Source organism: Bos indicus x Bos taurus, chromosome X (assembly GCF_003369695.1).
Source record: "Bos indicus x Bos taurus breed Angus x Brahman F1 hybrid chromosome X, Bos_hybrid_MaternalHap_v2.0, whole genome shotgun sequence".
Lineage (NCBI taxonomy): Eukaryota > Metazoa > Chordata > Mammalia > Artiodactyla > Bovidae > Bos > Bos indicus x Bos taurus.
In genome coordinates, this window is record NC_040105.1 from 61,907,428 (window position 1) to 61,928,629 (window position 21,202).

Consider the following 21,202-nt stretch of genomic DNA (forward strand, 5'->3'; position numbering starts at 1 on the left):
AATGCTATTCTTTGGAACTCTGTATTCAGATGGGTATATCTTTCCTTTTCTCCTTTGCTTTTTGAATCTCTTCTTTTCTCAACTATTTGTAAGGCCTCCTCAGACAACCATTTTGCTCTTTTGCATTTCTTTTTCTTGGGGATGGTTTTGATCACCACCTCCTATACAATGTTATGAACCTCCATTCATAGTTCTTAGGGTACTCTCTCTATCAGATCTAATCCCTTTAATCTATTTGTAACTTCCACTGTATAATAGTAAGGGATTTGATCTAGGTCATACCTGAAATGGTCTAGTGGTTTTCCCTACTTTCTTCAATTTAAGTCTGAATTTTACAATACGGAGTTCATGATCTAAGTCACAGTCAGCTCCAGGTCTTGTTTTTTCTGACTGACTAGAATTTCTCCATCTTCAGCTGCAAAGAATATAATGAATCTGATTTTGGTATTGACCATCTGGTGATGTCCATGTTTAGAGTCATCTGTTGTTTCGTTGGAAGAGGGTGTTCGCTATGAGCAATGTGTTCTCTTGGCAAAACTCTGTTAGCTTTGCCCTGCTTCATTTTGTACTCCAAGGTCAAAGTTTCCTGTTCCTGCAGGTATCTCTTGTCTTCCTACATTTGCATTCCAGTCCCCTATGATGAGAAGGACATCTTTTTTTGTTGTTGTTAGTTCTAGAATGTGTGGCAGTTCTTCATAGAACTGCTCTACTTCAGTTTCTTTGGCATTAGTGGTTAGGGCATACATTTGATTACTGTGATGTATGGTTTGCCTTGAAAGCAAACTGAGATCTTTCTATCGTTTTTGAGATTGCACCCAAGTACTGCATTTTGGACTCTTTTGTTGACTGTGAGGGCCACTCCATTTCTTCTAAGGGATTTTTGCCCACAATATAATAAAATGGTCATCTAAATTAAATGGACCATTCCCATCCATTTTAGTTCACTGATTCCTAAAATATCAATGTTCACTCTTGCCTTCTCCTGTTTGAACACTTCCAATTTACCTTGATTCACTGACCTAGCATCCAAGGCTCTTATGCAATGTTGTTCTTTACAACATAGGACTTTACTTTCACCACCAGACACATGCACAACTGGGCACTGTTTCCGCTTCGGCTCAGCCTCTTCATTCCTTCTGGAGCTATTTCTCTGCTCTTCTCCAGTAGCATATTGGGCACCTACCAACTTGGGGAGTTCATCCTTCATTGTCACATCTTTTTGCCTTTTCATACTATTCATGGGGTCCTCACAGCAAGAATGCTGTAGTGATTTGCCATTCCCTTCTCCAGTCCAACATGTTTTATCAGAACTCTCCACCATATCCCATCTGTCTTGGGTTGCCCTACACAGCACTGCTCATAGTTTCATTGAGTTAGACAAGGTTGTGATCCATATGATCAATTTGGTTAGTTTTCTGTGATTGTACACCTAGTGCAGAACCTAAAATAAAAAACTTACTGTTGGAAAACCTCATAGAAAAAAGCATATCTATTCCTGACCTATCAAATGCAATGCTAGTTATCTTTTTAAATTTTTCAAATTGAGGAATAATTACTTTACAATATTGATTTGCTTTCTGCCAAACATCAACATGAATCAGTCATACGTATACATATGTCCCTGTACTCTTGAACTTCCTTCCCACCTCCCACCCTTTCCACCCCTCTAGGTTGTTACAGACCCCTAGTTTGAGTTCCCTGAGTTATACAGGAAATTTCCAATGGCTATCCATTTTACAAGTCATAGCATAGATGCTTTCATGCTACTGTCTCCATTTGTTTTACCCTCTCTTTCCTCCCCTCCACCATGTCCATACATCCAGCAGTATATCTGTCTTCATTTCTGCCCTGCAAATAGGTTCATCAGTACCATCTCTCTAGATTCCATATATATATATACACACATATATATATGTGTGTGTGTGTGTGTGATATATATTTGTTTTTGTCTTTCTGACTTAATCCACTCTGTATAATAGGCTCTAGGTTCATCCACCTCATTAGAACTGGCTCAAATGCATTCTTGTTTATGGCTGAGTAATATTCCATTTTATATATGCACCACAGCTTCTTTATCCACTCATCTGTCAATGGACATTTAGGTTGCTTCCATGTCTCAGCTAGTGTAAATAGTGCTGCAGTGAACACTGGGGTACATGTGTCTTTTTCAATTTTGGTTTCCTCATGGTATATGTCTAGAAGTGGTATTGCTGGGTCATATGGTAGTTTTATTAATAGTTTTATAAGGAATCTCCATACTGTCCTCCATAGTGTCTGTATCAATTTACATTCCCACCAACAGTGCAAGACCATTCCCTTTTCTCCACATCCTCCCCAGCACTGGTTTGTGGATTTTTTTGATGGTAGGCATTCTGTGTATTGATCTTGTATCCAGTGATACTGAATTTGCTGATTAGCTCTAATAATTTTGTTATATAATCTTTAGGATTTTCTACATACAATATCATGTCATCTGCAAATAGAGTTTCACTTCTTCCTTTCCAATCTCAGTCACCTTTCCAATCTGGATTCCCTTTATTTCTCATTCTTCTCTGATTGCCATAGTTGAGAATTCCAAAACTATGTTAAATAATAGTGGCAAGAGTAGGCAGGCTTGTCTTGCTCCTGATCTTAGAGGGAATGCTTTCAGTTTTTCACCATTGAGAATACTGTTTGCTGTGGGTTGGCTGTATTTGACCTTTATTATGTTAAGTTCCTTTTATGTCCAATTTTTGAAGTTTTATCATAAATGGGTATTGAATTCTGTCAAAGTTTTTTCTGCATCTATTGAGATTTTGATATGGATTTTATCTTTCTATTTATTAACATGATGTCTCCCATTGACTGACTTGTGTGTATTGAAGAATCCTTGCATAACTGGGATAAACCTGACTTGATCATGGTGTATGATATTTTAATCTTTTTTGAATTCTGTTTGCTAGAATTTTGTTGAGGGTATTTGCATCTATGTTCATCAGTGATATTGGCCTGTAATTTTCTTTTTTGTGTGATGTCTTTGTCTGGTTTTGGTATTAGGGTGATGGTGACCTCACAGAATGTATTCGCAAATATTCCTTTCTCTGCAATTTTTGGAAGAGTTTCAAAAGAATAGGCATTAGCTCTTCTCTAAATGTTTGACAGAATTCTGTGAAGCCATTTGGACCTGGTTTTCTGTTTTTGGGGGAGACATTTTATCACAGTTTCAATTTCAGTGTTTGTGATTGGCTTATTCATAATTTCTATTTCTTCCTGGTTCAATCTTGGAAGGCTGAACTTTTCAAAGAATCTATCCATTTCCTCCAGCTTGTCCATATTTGGCATATAGTTGCTCTTAATTATCTCTTATGATCCTTTGTATTTCTGCATTTTCCTGTTCTAACCTCTCCATTTTCATTCCTAATTTTGTTCATTTGATTTTTCTCCCTTTTTTTCTTGATGAGTTTGGACAATGGTTTTTTTCAATATTGTTTCTGTTCTCAGAGAACCAGCTTTTAGTTTTATTAATCTTTACTATTGTTTCCTTCATTTCTTTTCATCTATTTCTGCTCTGATATTATGATTTCTTTCCTTCTACTAACTTTGGTATTTTGTGTTATTCTTTTTCCAGCTGTTATTTGACATGTAAAGTTAATTTGTCTATTCAATGTTTTTCTATTTTTTAAGGTAAGATTGATTGTATTGCTTTAAACTTCCTTCTTAGAACTGCTTTTGCTGCATCTCACAGGCTTTGGGTTGTCATATTTTTGCTGTCATTTTTTACCTAGGAATATTTTAACTTTCCTTCTTCCTTCAGTAACCTATTCATTACTTAGAAATGTATTATTTAATCGCTATGTGTGTGCTTTCACAGTCTTTTTTCTTCTGTAACTGATATCTAGTCTCACAGTGTTATGGTCAGGAAAGATGCTTGATATGATTCCAATTTTCTTCAGTTCACTTAGGCTTGATTTGTGATCCAAGATGTGGTCTATCCTGGAGAATGTTCCATGTTCACTTGAGAAGAAAGTGTATTCTTCTGCATTTGGATGGAATGTCCTGAATATATCAATTAGGTCCATTTTGTCTAAAATTTCAATTAAGGTTTGTGTTTCCTTATCAATTTTCTTATTTGATGATATGTCCTATGGTGTAAGTGGGATGTTACAGTCGCCTACTATTATTGTGTTACTGGCAATTTCCTCTTGTATGTCTGTTAGAGTTTGTCTTACGTGTTGAGGTGTTCCAATGTTGGGTGCATAATTATTTAAAATTTTTATGTCTTCTTGGATTAATCCCTTGATCATTATATATTGTCCTTTTTTATCTCCTGTAATATTTTTTATTTTAAAGTCTGTTTTGTCTGATATGAGGATGGACACTCTGGCTTTCTTTTGATTTTCATTTGCATAGAATATCTTTTTTCCATCCTCTTACTTTCAGTCTTTATCTGTCACTAGATCTTAAAGTGGATTTCTTGTAGACATCATATATATGGGTCTTGTTTTTGTATCCATTCAGCCAGTCAGAGTTTATTAGTTGTGGTGTTTAATTCATTTACATTTAAAGTAATTATTTTTATATATGTTCCTACTGGCATTTTCATAATTGTTTTGGTTTGTTTTTGTAGGTCTCTTCTTTCTCTTGTGTTTCTTGCCTATCAGTTCAGTTCAGTCGCTCAGTCGTATCTGACTCTTTGCGACCCCATAAATCACAGCACGCCAGGCCTCATCACCTGGAGTTCACTCAGACTCACGTCCATCAAGTCAGTGATACCATCCAGCCATCTCATCCTCTGACATCCCCTTCTCCTCCTGCCCCCAATCCCTCCCAGCATCAGAGTCTTTTCCAATGAGTTAACTCTTCGCATGAGGTGGCCAAAGTACTGGAGTTTCAGCTTTAGCATCATTCCTTCCAAAGAACACCCAGGGCTGATCTTCAGAATGGACTGGTTGGATCTCCTTGCAGTCCAAGGGACTCTCAAGAGTCTTCTCCAACACCACAGTTCAAAGGCATCAATTCTTCGGCGCTTAGCCTTCTTCACAGTCCAACTCTCACATCCATACATGACCACTGGAAAAACCATAGCCTATAGCAATGCCTTTAACATTTGTTGTAAAGCTGGTTTGGTGGTGCTAAACTCACTTAAATTTTGCTTGTCTGTAACACTTTTGTTTTCTCTATCAGTTTTGAATAAGATCCTTGCCAGGTAGTGCAATCTTGGTTATGGATTTTTTTTTCTTTCAGTACTTCAAATATATCCTGCCATTTCCTTCTGGACTGCAGAGTTTCTGCTGGAAGATCAGCTGTTAATCATATGGGTTTCCCTTTGTACATTACTTGTTCCTTTTCCCTTGCTGCTTTTAATTTTTTTCTTTGTATTTACTATTTGTTAGTTTGATTAGTATGTGTCTTGACATGTTTCTCCTTGCGTTTATCCTATATAGAACTCTCTGTGCTTCTTGGACTTGATTGACTATTTTCTTTCCCATATTGGGTAAGTTTTTTTTTTAACCATAACCTTTTCAAAAATTTTCTCAGACCCCTTGTTTTTCTCTTCTTCATCTGAGACCACTATAATTAGAATGTTGGTACATTTAACATTGTCCCAGATGTCTCTGAGGTTATCCTTAATTATTTTGATTCCATTCCTTTATTCTGCTCTTTAGCAGTTATTTCCACCATTCTATCTTCCAGCTCACTTATCTGTTCTGCCTCAGTTATTCTACTATTGATTACTTCCAGAGTACTTTTAATTTCAGTAATTGTGCTATTCATCTGTTTATTTCCTCTAGGTCCTTGTTAAGTGTGTTAATTTATTCTTGCATTTTCTCCATTCTATTTTTGAGGCCTTAGTACATCTTTAGTATCATTACTTTGAATTCTTTTTCAGGTAGTTTGCCTATTTCCTCTTCATTTGTTTGGTCTTGTGAAATTCTACCTTGTTCCTTCATTTGTGCTGTATTTCTCTGTCTTTTCATTTTTTTCTAACTTAATGTGTTTGAGGTCTTCTTTTCCAAGGCTTTATGGTTGTATTTCTTCTTCCTTTTGGGTTCTACCCTCAATAGTTAATGTTGGTCTAGTGGTTTGTGTTGCCTTCGTGTTGGGGGTGACTTGTGCCTGCATTTTCTCCCCTCTGATAGGCAGGGTTGTGTGAAGTGGTATATTTTGGAGTGTCTGAGGGAATCCTATCTGGTGATGACTGTTTTTGTGTTTTTGTCTTGTTTGTTGCTTGGGTGAGGCATCCTGCACTGGGTGCCGTCAGCAGCTGTGTGATACTAGGTTTTGTATACAGGTGTAGGCCTTCATGGAATTTCTCACTAATTAATACTCCCTGGGATTAGGAGTTCTCTGGCACTCTGAGGTCCTGGATTCAGTACTCCCACTCCAAAGACTCAGGCCCAATCCCTGGTCAGGGGACTGAGATTCCTCAAGTTGTTTGTTATGGCATTAAATGGGATTAAAACAAACACACAGAGATGAATAACAAAACATTGAAAGAAACAAAAGACAAACCCAGACAAACGGTAAATACAAATCAAACAGAAAATTACAAAAACAGTGGAACATATACACATACACATACTTAACACATACACAAACATAACAAAAATATTCCAAAGAAATGAAAGTACAAGAGACGGACTTGGCAAGCAAAGGAAACCAAAAATGATATCAACCAATTGAAAACAGAGCCAATTAAAACTTAAACTGGAAAACAGAACAAAGCAGAGTGCCAATTGGGGAATAAAGCAAAGAAGACAAAACAAATTAGCAAACACGGTGAAAAAAGAATAAAATAAGGGGAAAAAAAAAAGAAAAAGAAAAGGAAGAAAAAAGAAAAGTGAGGTTAAATAGAAGTATGTAAAAATTATTTAAATATATTAAACAACTGCAGCAGGAAAATAATTTTTTAAAAACAGTCAAACAGAAGAAAAACAAAAAATTCAAAAAGGAAAAAAAAAATCCACAGCACCACAGAAGGCCAGTGCAGAGGTAGAAGTATATAATGGAAATGAAGATTGTGATTTTTAAAAAAAGAAAAAAGGTCATTATTCTTAGTTGTGGAGTCAGTGGCCCATGAATGAGGTTGGACCAGCGCCATGTAAAGGTTTCCTGGTTGGGGGGACTTGTGCCTGTGTTCTGGTTGATGGAACTGGGTCTCATCTCTCTAATGGGTAGCACTATGACCAGTAGGTTTTGGTGTGTCTATGGGTTCAGTGTTGCTTTGGGCAGCCTGTCTGCTAGTGTGTAATGTTTTGTTTCTGTTTTCTTGAAGGATTAGCATGGGGTGGGTATTGGTGTTTGCTGTCCTTTGGGTGGGCTTGGCTTTGGTGTTGAGATGGAGTCCTTTCAGGGTCTCTTATCTATTAATGTTCCCTAGGGTCGGTATACTCTAGTGGTTCAAAGCCTTGGGCTTGCGTCTCTACCTCAGGGGTTCAGGCTCGTTGCCTATTGAAGCTCCAAGACCTCACAAGCCACACAACGCAAAAGACAAGTTCCCTATATTAGTGGTAAAGGCAACACTCAGCAGCCCAGAATACTCAATGAAACCTACACCAAAGTCTTCTAATACTTCTAGGAAGGTCTCTGAAACTTGTGGGCAGCATGGAGTCAGTCTCACATCTGGCCTCAATTCAGTTCCTAGTAGCTCCTAAAGTTCACAGTTTCTCCTAGAGTCCACAGTCTGTTCCCCACCTGGACATAAGAGAGTGAAGGCTGAGGCTCATTAATGCTCACTTGCTCTCTTGGGCCGGGGAGAGAGGAGGATATGGCAGCCACATATGAGTTGTACAAGGGAATGCCTATGAAAGTAGTAAGCTGTTGGATGCTGTTACAGTCTAAGGCAGCTTGTGAATTTTCCCAGAGAAAACTGGGGTCTAGGGACCCCAGTTCATGGGTCTCTAGAAAGAGCCAAGCTGTTAAAGTTCCCTGCAAGGTGTGGGCAGTAACCTGTGCCTGCTCATGGCCTGGTGCTAGCTGCAACCTCTGGGATTGGCAATGTATCAGCAGTGTTTTTTCTGTTGCTTCCAGCACCTTTCCTGGCTTTGGCAGTGGCAGGCATGTCTAATTCCACAGCCTTGTCAAAGTAGCACTCTCAGCACACATTGTCAAGGCCACCAGCCCCCTACCTCTCCCTGGGATCTTCATCGGAGCCTGGCTCCCTGCATGGCCACTCCCCCATTCCAGGTTGGGGCTTGTAAGCTGCTTATGGGCTGAGAAGTGCTGTTAGGCAGCTTTCTCAGTATTTTGCCTTCTGAGTCGCTGCTGTTGCACAGCACTCTGAGGTTTCACAGCTCCCCACTTGGTCCCGCCTGTGAGGGGCTTTATAAGTGCTCAGAAACTTTTCCTCCTTCATGACTCCCTACCTCTCTTGGGGCACAAACTCCCGCCCTGAAGTCCTTTGTCTTTGTGTGTGTGTGTGTTTATCCTTTGTCCTACCTCATTCTAAGGAGATTTGCTTGCTTTTTTGGAGGTTTGGAGTGTTCTTCTGTCATTTAGAAGCTGTTCTGTAGGACTTGTTCCATATTCTGATGAATTTTTTATGTATTTGTGGGAGGCAGGTGATCTCCCCATCTTACTCCTTCATCATCTTCTTCTGTCCTACAATGCTAGTTTAACTCTATAACCTCATCTGGAATCAAAAACTTAGAACTGGAAGGGATCTGTGAGTGGTACCACACTTCCTTTGACAGAGAAACTGAGGCCAGGAAAGAAATATCTTATCCAAAGTCACACTGTGAGTTTGTGGAGGAGCTGACTTAAGAACTCAGGAGTCCTGAAACCCTGGCCATAGTTTAATCTGCAAGCACAACCATTATACATGGTTCTCTGCTGAGGCAGAGTAAGAGAAAACCCTTGCAACAGGAAGCTGCCATGTACCAAGGCATACCTGGTAACAGAAGGCAGGGACAGGCTTTTTGAACATACCTCTTGTAACTGAGATTCTTTCTTTTTGGAAGACAGATGTAAGTGCCGATCCAGTAAGGAATAAAACCTCTCTCCATCCTTTTCAAATTTCTTTTTCCGCTCCTAGAGGTGAGAGAGAAGGTAAAGAGTAAGATGTCTGTGATTTTAATTTAATCTGCTCAGAAATGAGAATGAACAACACAGTGTCAGAAAAGCAAGTCAGGATTTTGTCTCAGCAGTTTCAGCTTCTTCAAATATAACCTTGAACAACTTCACCTATGCAAAGGGTAGTTCCTATTGGTATAGCTAAAGGCTCTGGGAGCTAATGCTCAGACAATGGCACTTAAAATTCACCTGTATACCAGTTAATTTTTTTTTTCTCCTCAATATTTTCACATGTATAAACTACATTAATTTTTGAAAAGAAGAAGGAACACAATAGTCAACAGTGAATATGCCTTTCAAATGTTAATTTATAATGCATATAGACAGTCCAATAATAAGTAAAACATTCCCCAAAAAATTGGAATCTAAGACTGAATCTGTAAATTATAAGTTCTTTGATACTGTTTAAGCATTTCAGTACAACATGTTAAAAGATGATGTTAAAGATATGAAAAAATCCTGCAAGGCTTAACTGAAAATCAGGAGTTGAAAAGCCTTATGAGGGATGGAAGACTCACTCGTTATTTGTGTTAAGCTCTCTGCCTCTCAGCACAACAATTAATAGAAATCACACAGTCTCCAAAGGAGCACTAAGAATGCTAGCTTGTCACAGACTAATGCTGACATCCTGGAATCCTCTCAGCACCACATTGGGAAATTCATGTAAAAAGCTTGCGTTGTCACATAGGAAATCTAAACTCACTGAGTACCTATAGCATGCCAAGTATTAGATGAGGCAAAGCAAGTTACACACAGGAAAAGAATATACCTCACCCGTGGTTTATTTCTAGAGGCAATCTATTGCTGGGCAGAAAGCCAGGACAAAACTGAATGACCTCTTATCTGTCAAGAATGTGCTTTTTACATAAACTCAAAATGAATTAAAGACCTAAATGTACGACCAGAAACTATAAAACTCTTAGAGGAAAATATAGGCAGAACACTCAATAACATAAATCAAAGTAAGATCCTCTATGATCTGCCTCCTAGAGTAATGGAAATAAAACAAAAGTAAACAACTGGGACCTGATTAAACTTAAAAGCTTTTGCCCGGCAAAGGAAACTAAAAGCAAGGTAAATAGACAACCCTTAGAATGGGAGAAAATCAATAAAACAACTGACAAAGGATTAATTTTCAAAATATACAAGCAACTCATACAACTCAATACAAGAAAAACAAACAACCCAATCAAAAAGTGGGGAAAAGACCTAAACGGACTTTTCTCCAAAGAAGACAGACAGAAGGCTAGAAAACACATGAAAAGATGTTTAACATCACTCATTATTAGAGAAATGCAAATCAAAACTATAATTAGATATCATCTCACACCAGCCAGAATGGCCATCATCAAAAAGTCTACAAACAATAAATGCTGGAGAGGGTGTGGAGAAAAAGGAATGCTCTTGCACTGTTGGTGGGAATGTAAATTGATACAGCCACTATGGAAGATGGTACGGAGATTCCTTAAAAAACTAGGAATAAAACCACTATATGAAACTGGAGCCTATTCCACAGAGTGAAGTAAGCCAGAAGGAAAAACACCAATACAGTATACTAACGCATATATATGGAATTTAGAAAGATGGTAACAATAACCCTGAGTATGAGACAGCAAAAGAGACACTGATGTATAGAACAGTCTTATGGACTCTGTGGGAGAGGGAGAGGGTGGGAAGATTTGGGAGAATGGCATTGAAACATGTAAAATATCATGTATGAAACGAGATGCCAGTCCAGGTTCGATGCACGATACTGGATGCTTGGGGCCAGAGCACTGGGACGACCCAGAGGGATGGTATGGGGAGGGAGGAGGGAGGAGGGTTCAGGATGGGGAACACATGTATACCTGTGGTGGATTCATTTTGATATTTGACAAAACTAATACAATTATGTAAAGTTTAAAAATAAAATAAAAACAAAACAAAACAAAAAACCACCATATGACCCAGCAAACCCACTCCTAGGCATATTCCCTGAGGAACTCAAAACTGAAAGAGACACACGTATTCCATTGTTCATTGCAGTACTATTTACAATAGCTAGAACATGGAAGCAACCTAGGTGTCCATTGACAGACAAATGGATAAAGAAGTCGTGGTATATATATATATACAATGGAATATTACTCATCCATAAAAAGGAACACATTTGAGCCAGTTTTGATGAGGTAGATGTACCTAGAACCTAGAACACAGTGAAGTGAGTCAGAAAGAAAAAGATAAACACTGTGTTCTTACACATATATACAGAATCTAGAAAAAATGGTACTGAAGAACTTACTTACAGGGCAGCAATGGAGAAACAGACACAGAGAATAGAATTATGAACATTGGGAGAGGGGAGAGAGGGTGAGATGTATGGAAAGAGTAACATGGAAACTTACATTACCATATGTAAAATAGATAGCCAATGGGAATTTGCTGTATGGCTCAGGAAACTCAAACAGGGGCTCTGTATCAACCTAGAGGGGTGGGATGGGGAGGGAGATGGGAAGGAGGTTCAAAAGGAAGGGGATATATGTATACCTATGGCTCATTCATGTTGAGGTTTGACAGAAAACAGCAAAATTCCGTAAAGAAATTATTCTTCAATAAAAAATGAATTAATTAAAAAAAATACTAGGAATGAAACCACCATATGACCCAGCAATTCCACTCCTAGGCATATACCCTGAGAAAACCCAAATTAAAAAGACATATGTATCCCATTGTTTACTGCAGCACTATTTACAATAGCTAGAACATGGAAGCAACCTAGATTTCCATTGACAGATAAATGGATAAAGAAGTTGTGGTTCATATACACAATGGAATATGACTTAGCCATAAAAAGGAACATATTTCAGTCAGTTCTAGTAAGGTGGATAAACTTAGAGCCTATTGTACAGAGAGAAGTAAGTCAGAAAGAGAAAGATAAATATCATATTCCAACGCATATATACAGAATCTAGAAAAATGGTAGTGAAGAATTTTTTTACAGGACAGCAATGGAGAAACAGACATAGAGAATAGACTTACAGACATGGGGAGAGGGGAGGAGAGGGTGAAATATAAGGAAAGAGAAGCAAAGACACTTACATTCAGTTCAGTTCAGTCGCTGAGTCATGTCGGACTCTTTGCGACCCCACGAATTGCAGCATGCCAGGCCTCCCTGTCCATTACCAACTCCCAGAGTTCACTCAAACTCACGTCCATCAAGTTGGTGATGTGATCCAGCCATCTCATCTGCTGTCGTCCCCTTCTCCTCCTGCCCCCAATCCCACCCAGCATCAGAGTCTTTTCCAATAAGTCAACTCTTCACATGAGGTGGCCAAAGTACTGGAGTTTCAGTTTTAGCATCAGTCCTTCCAAAGAACACTCAGGACCAATCTCCTTCAGAATGGACTGGTTGGATCTCCTTGCAGTCCAAGGGACTCTCAAGAGTCTTCTCCAACATCACACTTCAAAAGCATCAATTCTTCAGTGCTTACCTTTCTTCACAGTCCAACTCTCACATCCATACATGACCACTGGAAAAACCATAGCCTTGACTAGACAGACCTTTGTTGACAAAGTAATATCTCTGCTTTTGAATATGCTATCTAGGTTGGTCATAATTTCCTTCCAAGGAGTAAGCGTCTTTTAATTTCATGGCTGCAATCACCACCTGCAAACTTACATTACCATATGTAAAATAGATGACCAATGGGAATTTGTTGTATGGCTGAGGAAACACAAAGAGGGATTCTGTACCAACCAAGAGGGGTGGGATAGGGAAGGAGATTGAAGGGAGGTTCAAAGGGGAGGAGATATATGTATACTTATGGCTGATTCATGTTGAGGATTGAAAGGAAAAAACAAAATTCTGTAAAGCAATTATCATTCAATTAAAAATCAATTAATTAATTAAAAAAGAAAAAATAGACATAATTCATTTGATAAAAAAAAAAGAGAGAGAGAGAGAAGAAGAAGAATGCGTATTTTAACCAGAGGGAAAAAAGTAGGAGAGGAAGCTAACATTAACTGAGGCCTAAATCAGGCCAGGCACTTTGCTAGGTATTTAAAAGCCATATCTCATTAAGTCTTCACAATCCTGAAAAGTACACATTGTAAAGGAAATTAAGGTTCAAAAAGGTGAAGTCACTTGTTGAAGGTTGCATAATATCCTGGTCTACTTTATTTGACCTAAATCAAATCACTTATGATTATACAGCGGAAGTGACAAATAGATTTAAGGGACTAGATCTGATAGATAAGAGTGCCTGATGAACTATGGATGGACGTTCATGACACTGTACAGGAGATAGGGATCAAGACCATTCCCATGGAAAAGAAAAGCAGAAAAGTAAAATGGCTATTGGGGGAGGCCTTACAAATAGCTGTAAAAAGAAGAGAAGAGAAAAGCAAAGGAGAAAACAAAAGATATTAGCATCTGAATTCAGAGCTCCAAAGAAGAGCACAGAGAGATAAGACCGATCAATGCAAAGAAATAGAGGAAAATAAAAAATGGGAAAGACTAGAGATCTCTTCAAGAAAATTAGAGATACCAAGGGAACATTTCATGCAAAGACGGGCTCGATAAAGGACAGAAATGGTGTAGACCTAAAAGAAGCAGAAGATATTAAGAAGAGGTGGCAAGAAAACACAGAAGAACTGTACAAAAAAGATCTTCACGACCAAGATAATCACGATGGTGTGATCACTGACCTAGAGCCAGACATCCTGGAATGTGAAGTCAAGTGGGCCTTAGAAAGCATCACTATGAACAAAGCCAGTGGAAGTGATGGAATTCCAGTTGAGCTATTTCAAATCCTGAAAGATGATGCTGTGAAAGCGCTGCACTCAATATGCCAGCAAATTTGGAAAACTCAGCAGTGGCCACAAGACTGGAGAAGATCAGTTTTCATTCCAATCCCAAAGAAAGGCAATGCCAAAGAATGCTCAAACTACCACACAATTGCACTCATCTCACACACTAGTAAAGTGATGCTCAAAATTCTCCAAGCCAGGCTTCAGCAATACGTGAACTGTGAACTTCTAGATGTTGAAGCTGGTTTTAGAAAAGGCAGAGGAACCAGAGATCAAATTGCCAACGTCTGCTGGATCATTGAAAAAACAAGAGAGTTCCAGAGAAACATCTATTTCTGCTTTACTGACTATGCCAAAGCCTTTGACTGTGTGGATCACAGTAAATGGTGGAAAATTCTGGGAGAGATGGGAATACCAGACCACCTGACCAGCCTATTGAGAAATCTATATGCAGATCAGGAAGCACCAGTTAGAACTGGACATGGAACAACAGACTGGTTCCAAATAGGAAAAGGAGTACGTCAAGCCTGTATATTGTCACCCTGCTTATTTAAATTATATGCAGAATACATCAAGAGACACGCTGGGCTGCATGAAGCACAAGCTGGAATCAAGATTGCTGGGATAAATATGAATAACCTCAGATATGCAGATGATACCATCCTTACGGCAGAAAGTGAAGAGGAACTCAAAAGCCTCTTGATGAAAGAAAGAGGAGAGTGAAAAAGTTGGCTTATAACTCAACATTCAGAAAACTAAGATCATGGCATCTGGTCCCATCACTTCATGGGAAATAGATGGGGAAACAGTGGAAACAGTGTCAGACTGTATTTTCTGGGGCTCCAAAATCACTGCAGATGGTGATTGCAGCCATGAAATTAAAAGACACTTACTCCTTGGAAGGAAAGTTATGACCAACCTAGATAGCATATTCAAAAGCAGAGACTTTGCCAACAAAAGGTCCATCTAGTCAAGGCTCTGGTTTTTTCAGTGGTCATGTATGGATGTGAGAGTTGCACTGTGAAGAAAGCTGAGCGCCAAAGAATTGATGCTTTTGAACTGTGGTGTTGGAGAAGACTCTTGAGAGTCCCTTGGACTGCCAGGAGATCCAACCAGTCCATTCTAAAGGAGATCAGTCCTGGGTGTTCTTTGGAAGGACTGATGCTAAAGCTGAAACTCCAATACTTTGGCCACCTCATGCGAAGAGTTGACTCTTTGGAAAAGACTCTGATGCTGGGTGGGATTGAGGGCAGGAGGAGAAGGGGATGACAGAGGATGAGATGGCTGGATGGCATCACTGACTCGATGGACGTGAGTTTGGGTGAATTCCAGGAGTTGGTGATGGACAGGGAAGCCTTGTGTGCTGCAATTCATGGGGTCGCAAAGAGTCAGACACGACTGAGCGACTGAACTGAACTGAACTTTATTTTACATTGTCAAATAAAATTAAGATAATCATTAAAATAGTTTTTTAGGAGACTTATTAATAATCGGGGAGCCTCGACTATAGGCTTTGCCCCAACTCAGATACCAAACACAGGAGATAGAGATTTTCATACAAAAGATAGGTAGGAAAAACTGTTCCTCCAGGTGTTGAATCTATTTCAAGTAGCAATTGTTTGAAGAAAGCATGGAAGTCCGAAAATGTCAGTGACTTCTCTAAAAATAGATCAAGTTCTGTCGGTCACTTTTTCCTCCACTTCTATTTTTAAAATTAAAAACTATGAGATAGAATTCATGTATCATAAAATTCACCCCTTTTAAGTAAATAATTCAGTTTTTAGTATATCAACAAAGTTGTGCAACATCACTGTTATCTAATTCCAGTATACTTCCATCACCTCAAAAATAAATCCCATACCTATTAATAATCATTCCCTGTTTTCCTCTATTTCTCCTCTAAAACCACAACTTACTTTGTGTCTCTATGAATTTGTCTATTCTAGACATTCATATATCTGGAATCATACAATATGTTGCCTTTTGTTACTGTTTTATTACACTTAAAATAATGGTTTTAATGTTCATCCCTATTGTAGCACGTATCAGTACTTCATTCCTTTCTATGGCAAAATAATATTTGACTATATGACTAAATGGATATACTATATGTTCTTTATGAATTCTTCAGTTGATGGACATTTGAGTTATTTCCATTTGGGAGTGGTCATAAATAATGCTGCCATGAATATTCACATACGAGACTTTATGTGGTCATGTTTTCAATTGTTTTGAGCATACACATATGCTCAGTAGAATTAGAGTCATATGGGTGACTTTATTTTTAAGTTTTTTTTCCTTTTTTTTAAATTTTATTTTATTTTTAAACTTTACATAATTGTATTAGTTTTGCCAAATATCAAAATGAATCTGCCACAGGTATACATGTGTTCCCCATCCTGAACCCACCTCCCTCCTCCCTCCCCATACCATCCCTCTGGGTCGTCCCAGTGCTCTAGCCCCAAGCATCCAGTATCGTGCATCGAACCTGGACTGGCATCTCATTTCATACATGATATTTTACATGTTTCAATGCCATTCTCCCAAATCTTCCCACCCTCTCCCTCTCCCACAGAGTCCATAAGACTGTTCTATACATCAGTGTCTCTTTTGCTGTCTCGTACACAAGGTTATTGTTACCATCTTTCTAAATTCCATATATATGCGTTAGTATACTGTATTGGTGTTTTTCCTTCCCATCAAACTGTTTTCCAAAGTTGGTGTGTCATTTTACATTCCCCACAACAATGAATGAGAGTTCAATTTCTCCACATACTCATCAATACTTACTTTTTGACTATACTGAAACCAATGGGTGAGTTGTGAAGAGGCATTCACTGTGGCTGCATTCACATTGCCTTTCCCTAATGACTAACAGCCTGAAATGTCTTTTCCTAAGATTACTGACCCTTTGTATATGAAGTTAGCCCATGAACAACATGGGGGTTAGGCATGCCAAACCTCCCTGTAATCAAAAATCTGTGTATAACTTATAGTCCACCCTCCAAACACATGGATCCTCCACATTTACAGTTCCACATCTACCGATTCAACCAACAGATTTTGTAGCACTGTAATATTAAATATCAAAAATATCGACATATAAGCAGACCTATGAAGTTCAAACCAATGTTATTGAAGGGTCAACTATATATTCTTTGGAGAAATGTTTATTGAATTATTTTTCCCATTTTTAAATTTGGTTCTACCTTTATATTTCTCCAAAGACATACAGATTGCCAAAAAGTACATGAAAGATGTTCAACATCACTAATAATAAGAATGTAAATCAAAGCTACAATGAGGTATTACTTCACATGGGCCAGAACAGCCATCATCAAAAAAGTCTACAAACAATACATGCTGGAGAGGTTGTGGAGAAAAAGGAACTCTCCTATACTGTTGCAAATTGGTACAACCACTATGGAGAATACTATGAAGGTTCCTTTCATGCGTGTGTGCTCAGTCACTTCAGTCATGTTTGACTCTTTAGGAATCTATGGACCCTAGCCCACCAGGCTCCTCTGTCCATGGGATTCTCCAAGCAAGAATACTGGAGTGGGTTGCCATGCCTTCCTCCAAGGGATCTTCCTGATCAAGAAATTGAAGCCACGTCTCCTGCGTCTCCTGCATTGGAGGCGGATTCTCTACCCACTGAGCCATCTGGGAAGCCCATGAAGGGTCCTTAAAAAACTAAAGATAGAGCTACCATGTGCTTGTGTGTGCCCAGTTGTGTCTGACTCTTTGTGACCCCGTGGACTGTAGCCTGCAATGCTCCTTTGTCCATGGGATTTTTCAGGCAAGAATACTGAAGTGGGTTGCCATTTCATCTTCCAAAGGATCTTCCCAAGCTAGGAACTGAACCCACATCAACCTGTGTATCCTGCATTTCAGGCGGATTCTTTACCCACTGAGCCATCAGAAAGAGCAACCATATGATCCAGTAATCCCACTACTGGGCATATATCTAGAAAAAAAACACAATTTGAAAAGATATATGCACCCTGATAATCATTGTAGCACTAATTACAACAGCCAGAACATGGAAGAAACCTAAATGTCCATCAACAGAGGAATGGATAAAGATGATGTGGTACATATATACAATGGAATATTCCTGAGCCATACAACAATGAAATATTGCCTGTTGCCACAACATATTAATAGATGTACCTAGGGATTATAATACTAAGTGAAATAAGACAGACAGAAAAAAAACAAATATTATATGATATCACTCAAGTGGAATCTAATTTTTTTTTAAATGATAAAAATGAACTTATTTACAAATAAGTCCGCAGACTTAGCAGATATCAAAAACAAACTTATGGTTATCAAAGGGAAAATATAATGGGGGCCAGGATAAATCAGAAGCTTGGAGTGAACACACACACTACTATATATAAGATAGATAAGAAACAAGGATCTACTATATAGTACAGAGAACTCTATTCAATATTCCATGATAACCTATATGAGGAAACAATCTAAAAAAATAATGAATATATATATGTATATATTAGGGAAGGAAATGGCAACCCACTCCAGTATTCTTGCCTGGAGAATCCCAGGGACAGAGGAGCCAGGTCGGCTGCCATCTATCGGGCTGCAAAGAGTCAGACATGACTGAAGTGACACATACCTGAATCACTTTGCTGTACACCTGAAACTAACACAACATTGTAAATCAACTATACTCCAATAAAATTAAAATATATAAAGGGACAATGTATTATATACTCTGAATACTAGATGTGCAAGAATTTTATCACATTCTTTGGGCTGTCTTGGCACTTTATTGGTAGCGTCCTTTGAAGCATAAACATTTTTAAATTTGTGAAGTCTAACTGGCCTATTTTTGCCTTTGGTTGCCTGTGTTTTGGTGTAATATGTCAGAAACTTGTCTGATATAAGGTCATGAAGATTTGCACCTATGTTCTTTTCACCTAGGTGAGAGTTTTATAATTTTCAGTTCTAATTTTTTAACATAGTATGATGTAGGGCTCCAACTTCATACTTTTGCAGGTGAAAATCTAGTAGTCTTACCATCATATGTTCAAAAGATCATTCATTCCCACTGAATTGTTTTGGCATTCTCTAAAATATCAATTAACCATAAGTGTGTATATTTATTTCTGGACTCAGTTCTATTCTATTGATCTATAAGTCTATCTTTATGTCACCACAACATTATGTTGATTACAACTGGTGTGTGGTAAGTTTTAAGATTAACAATTGTGAATCTTTTTCAAGATTTCTTTTTCCATTTGGTTCTATGTAGATTTTAGAGTCACCATATCTATTTGTGCAAAATGGCCAGTTGCTATTTTGCTAGAGATTTACAGTAAATCTATGGATATTTTTTATTACCATCTTAACAATATTGCCTTTCAATTCATGAACATGGAATGTCTTTCTATTTATTGAGGTGCCCCTTAATTTCTTTCAATGTTGTTTTGCACTTTTTAGTATACAAGTCTTGCACTTATTCTGTTAAATTTTTGTGTCAGTACTTGAATCTTTTTGATACTACTGTAAACATGATTGTTTTCTTAATTTAATTTTTAGGTTGTTCATTGATAGTGCATAGGAAAACAATGTATTTTTGTATATTGATCTTGTTCCCTGTAACCTTGTTAAACTCCTTTATTAGTTCTAATTGTGTGTGTATTCCTTAGGATTTTCTATATATAAGATAAAGTCATTCACCAATATCGAGTGTTACTTCTTTAAATACAGAATAATAAATACTGTATGATACAACTTATATGTGGAATGCAAAAATTAAAACAAAGTAGTGAATACAGGCTCAAAGATACATATAACTGACTAGTGATTACCAGTGGGAAGAAAGAGGAGGGAATTGAGAAATACATCATATGTTTTTATGATGTATAAAATATGTGTGTGTGTTATTATGTATAAAATAAGCTATTTTATATTATGTATAAAATGAGCTACTAATGTATATGTACAACACTGGAAATACAGTCAATTTTCATAATAAATATAAATGAGGTATAACCTTTAAAAATTGTGAATCACTATATTGTACACCTGTAACATATAATATTGTGGGGGCTTCCCAGGTGACTCAGTGGTAAAGAATTCGCCTGCCAATTCAGGAGCCAAAGGAGATGTGGGTTAATCCCAGGGTTGGGAAAATCCCCTAAAGGAGGAAATGGCAACCAACTCCAGTATTCTTGCCGGGATAATCTGATGGACAGAGGAGTCAGAGGGGTCTCAAACAATCAGACAAAACTGAAGTAACTGAGTATGCATGCAACATATAATATTGTACATCAAATATGCATGCTTGCTAAGTTACATCAGTCATGTCCGACTCTGTGCAACCCTATGAATTGTAGCTTGCAAGACTCCTGTGTCCATGGGATTCTTCAGACAAGAATACTGGAATGGGTTGCCATACCCTCCTCCAGGGGATCTTCCTATCCCAGGGATCAAAACCCTGTCTCTTAGTTCTCCTCCATTGTAAGCCGAGTTCTGTACCACTACGGCCACCTGGGAAGCCAGTACATCAAACATACTTCAGTTAAAAACAGAACTTTCATTTCAGGGTCAGTTTGAATGTAAGTGCCAAATGTAACAGAGGATCTAATCAAGAGTCACTTTTTATACTCAGGTCAAAGCGCTACATTAAGACACTACTGGACTGATGGATAAAGGAAGAAATCCTATGTTGAGAAGACACATTTGCCAAGCACAATGTGAGACATTTTAATAATGTTATTTGATTAAAATATTCATATCAACTCTGAATGTTACGTTTATTTTCAAATTTTATTATTGAATAGAAATTTTTACAGAATCACAGACTGAAGAGAGGAAATAGAGCCTAGGAACATGACTGCATCATCACACTCATACTGCTCACATGACCACTTCAGTATTCACGGTTAGGACTATTTATTAAAGTTTTTCATTATTCAAATAATCATCTAGTTCCATGTAGGAGATTAAGACAAGAAGCAATTCTTAGCCCTCTTTCTTATGTTACCTCAGTTCATTTCAGTCGCTCAGTCATGTCTCACTACTTGTGACCCCATGGACTGCAGCATGCCAGGCTTCCCTGTCCATTATGAACTCCTAGAGTTTACTCAAATGCATGTCCATTGACTGGTGATGCCTACCAACAGTCTCACCCTCTGTCTTCCCCTTCTCCCACATTCAGTCTTTCCTAGCACCAGGGTCTTTCTGAATTAGTCAGTTCTTCACATCAGGTGGCCAAAGTATTGGAGATTCAGCTTCAGCATCAGTCCTTCCAATGAATATTCAGGACTGATTTCCTTTAGGATGGACTGGTTGGATCTCCTTGCAGTCCAAGGGACTCTCAAGAGTCTTC

The 21,202-nt window shown here is 38.2% G+C and overlaps 1 protein-coding gene across 5 annotated transcripts in view; it reads right to left on the reverse strand.

The window, feature by feature from the left end:
• Positions 1-21,202, reverse strand: part of OPHN1 (oligophrenin 1) — a 627,552-nt gene that overhangs the window by 302,264 nt on the left and 304,086 nt on the right. For all 5 annotated transcript variants that reach the window (XM_027535147.1, XM_027535145.1, XM_027535143.1 and 2 more), the window contains one exon: positions 8,908-9,009. In XM_027535147.1, coding sequence (XP_027390948.1) covers positions 8,908-9,009 — 102 coding nt within the window. The remainder of the gene's footprint in view (positions 1-8,907; positions 9,010-21,202) is intronic.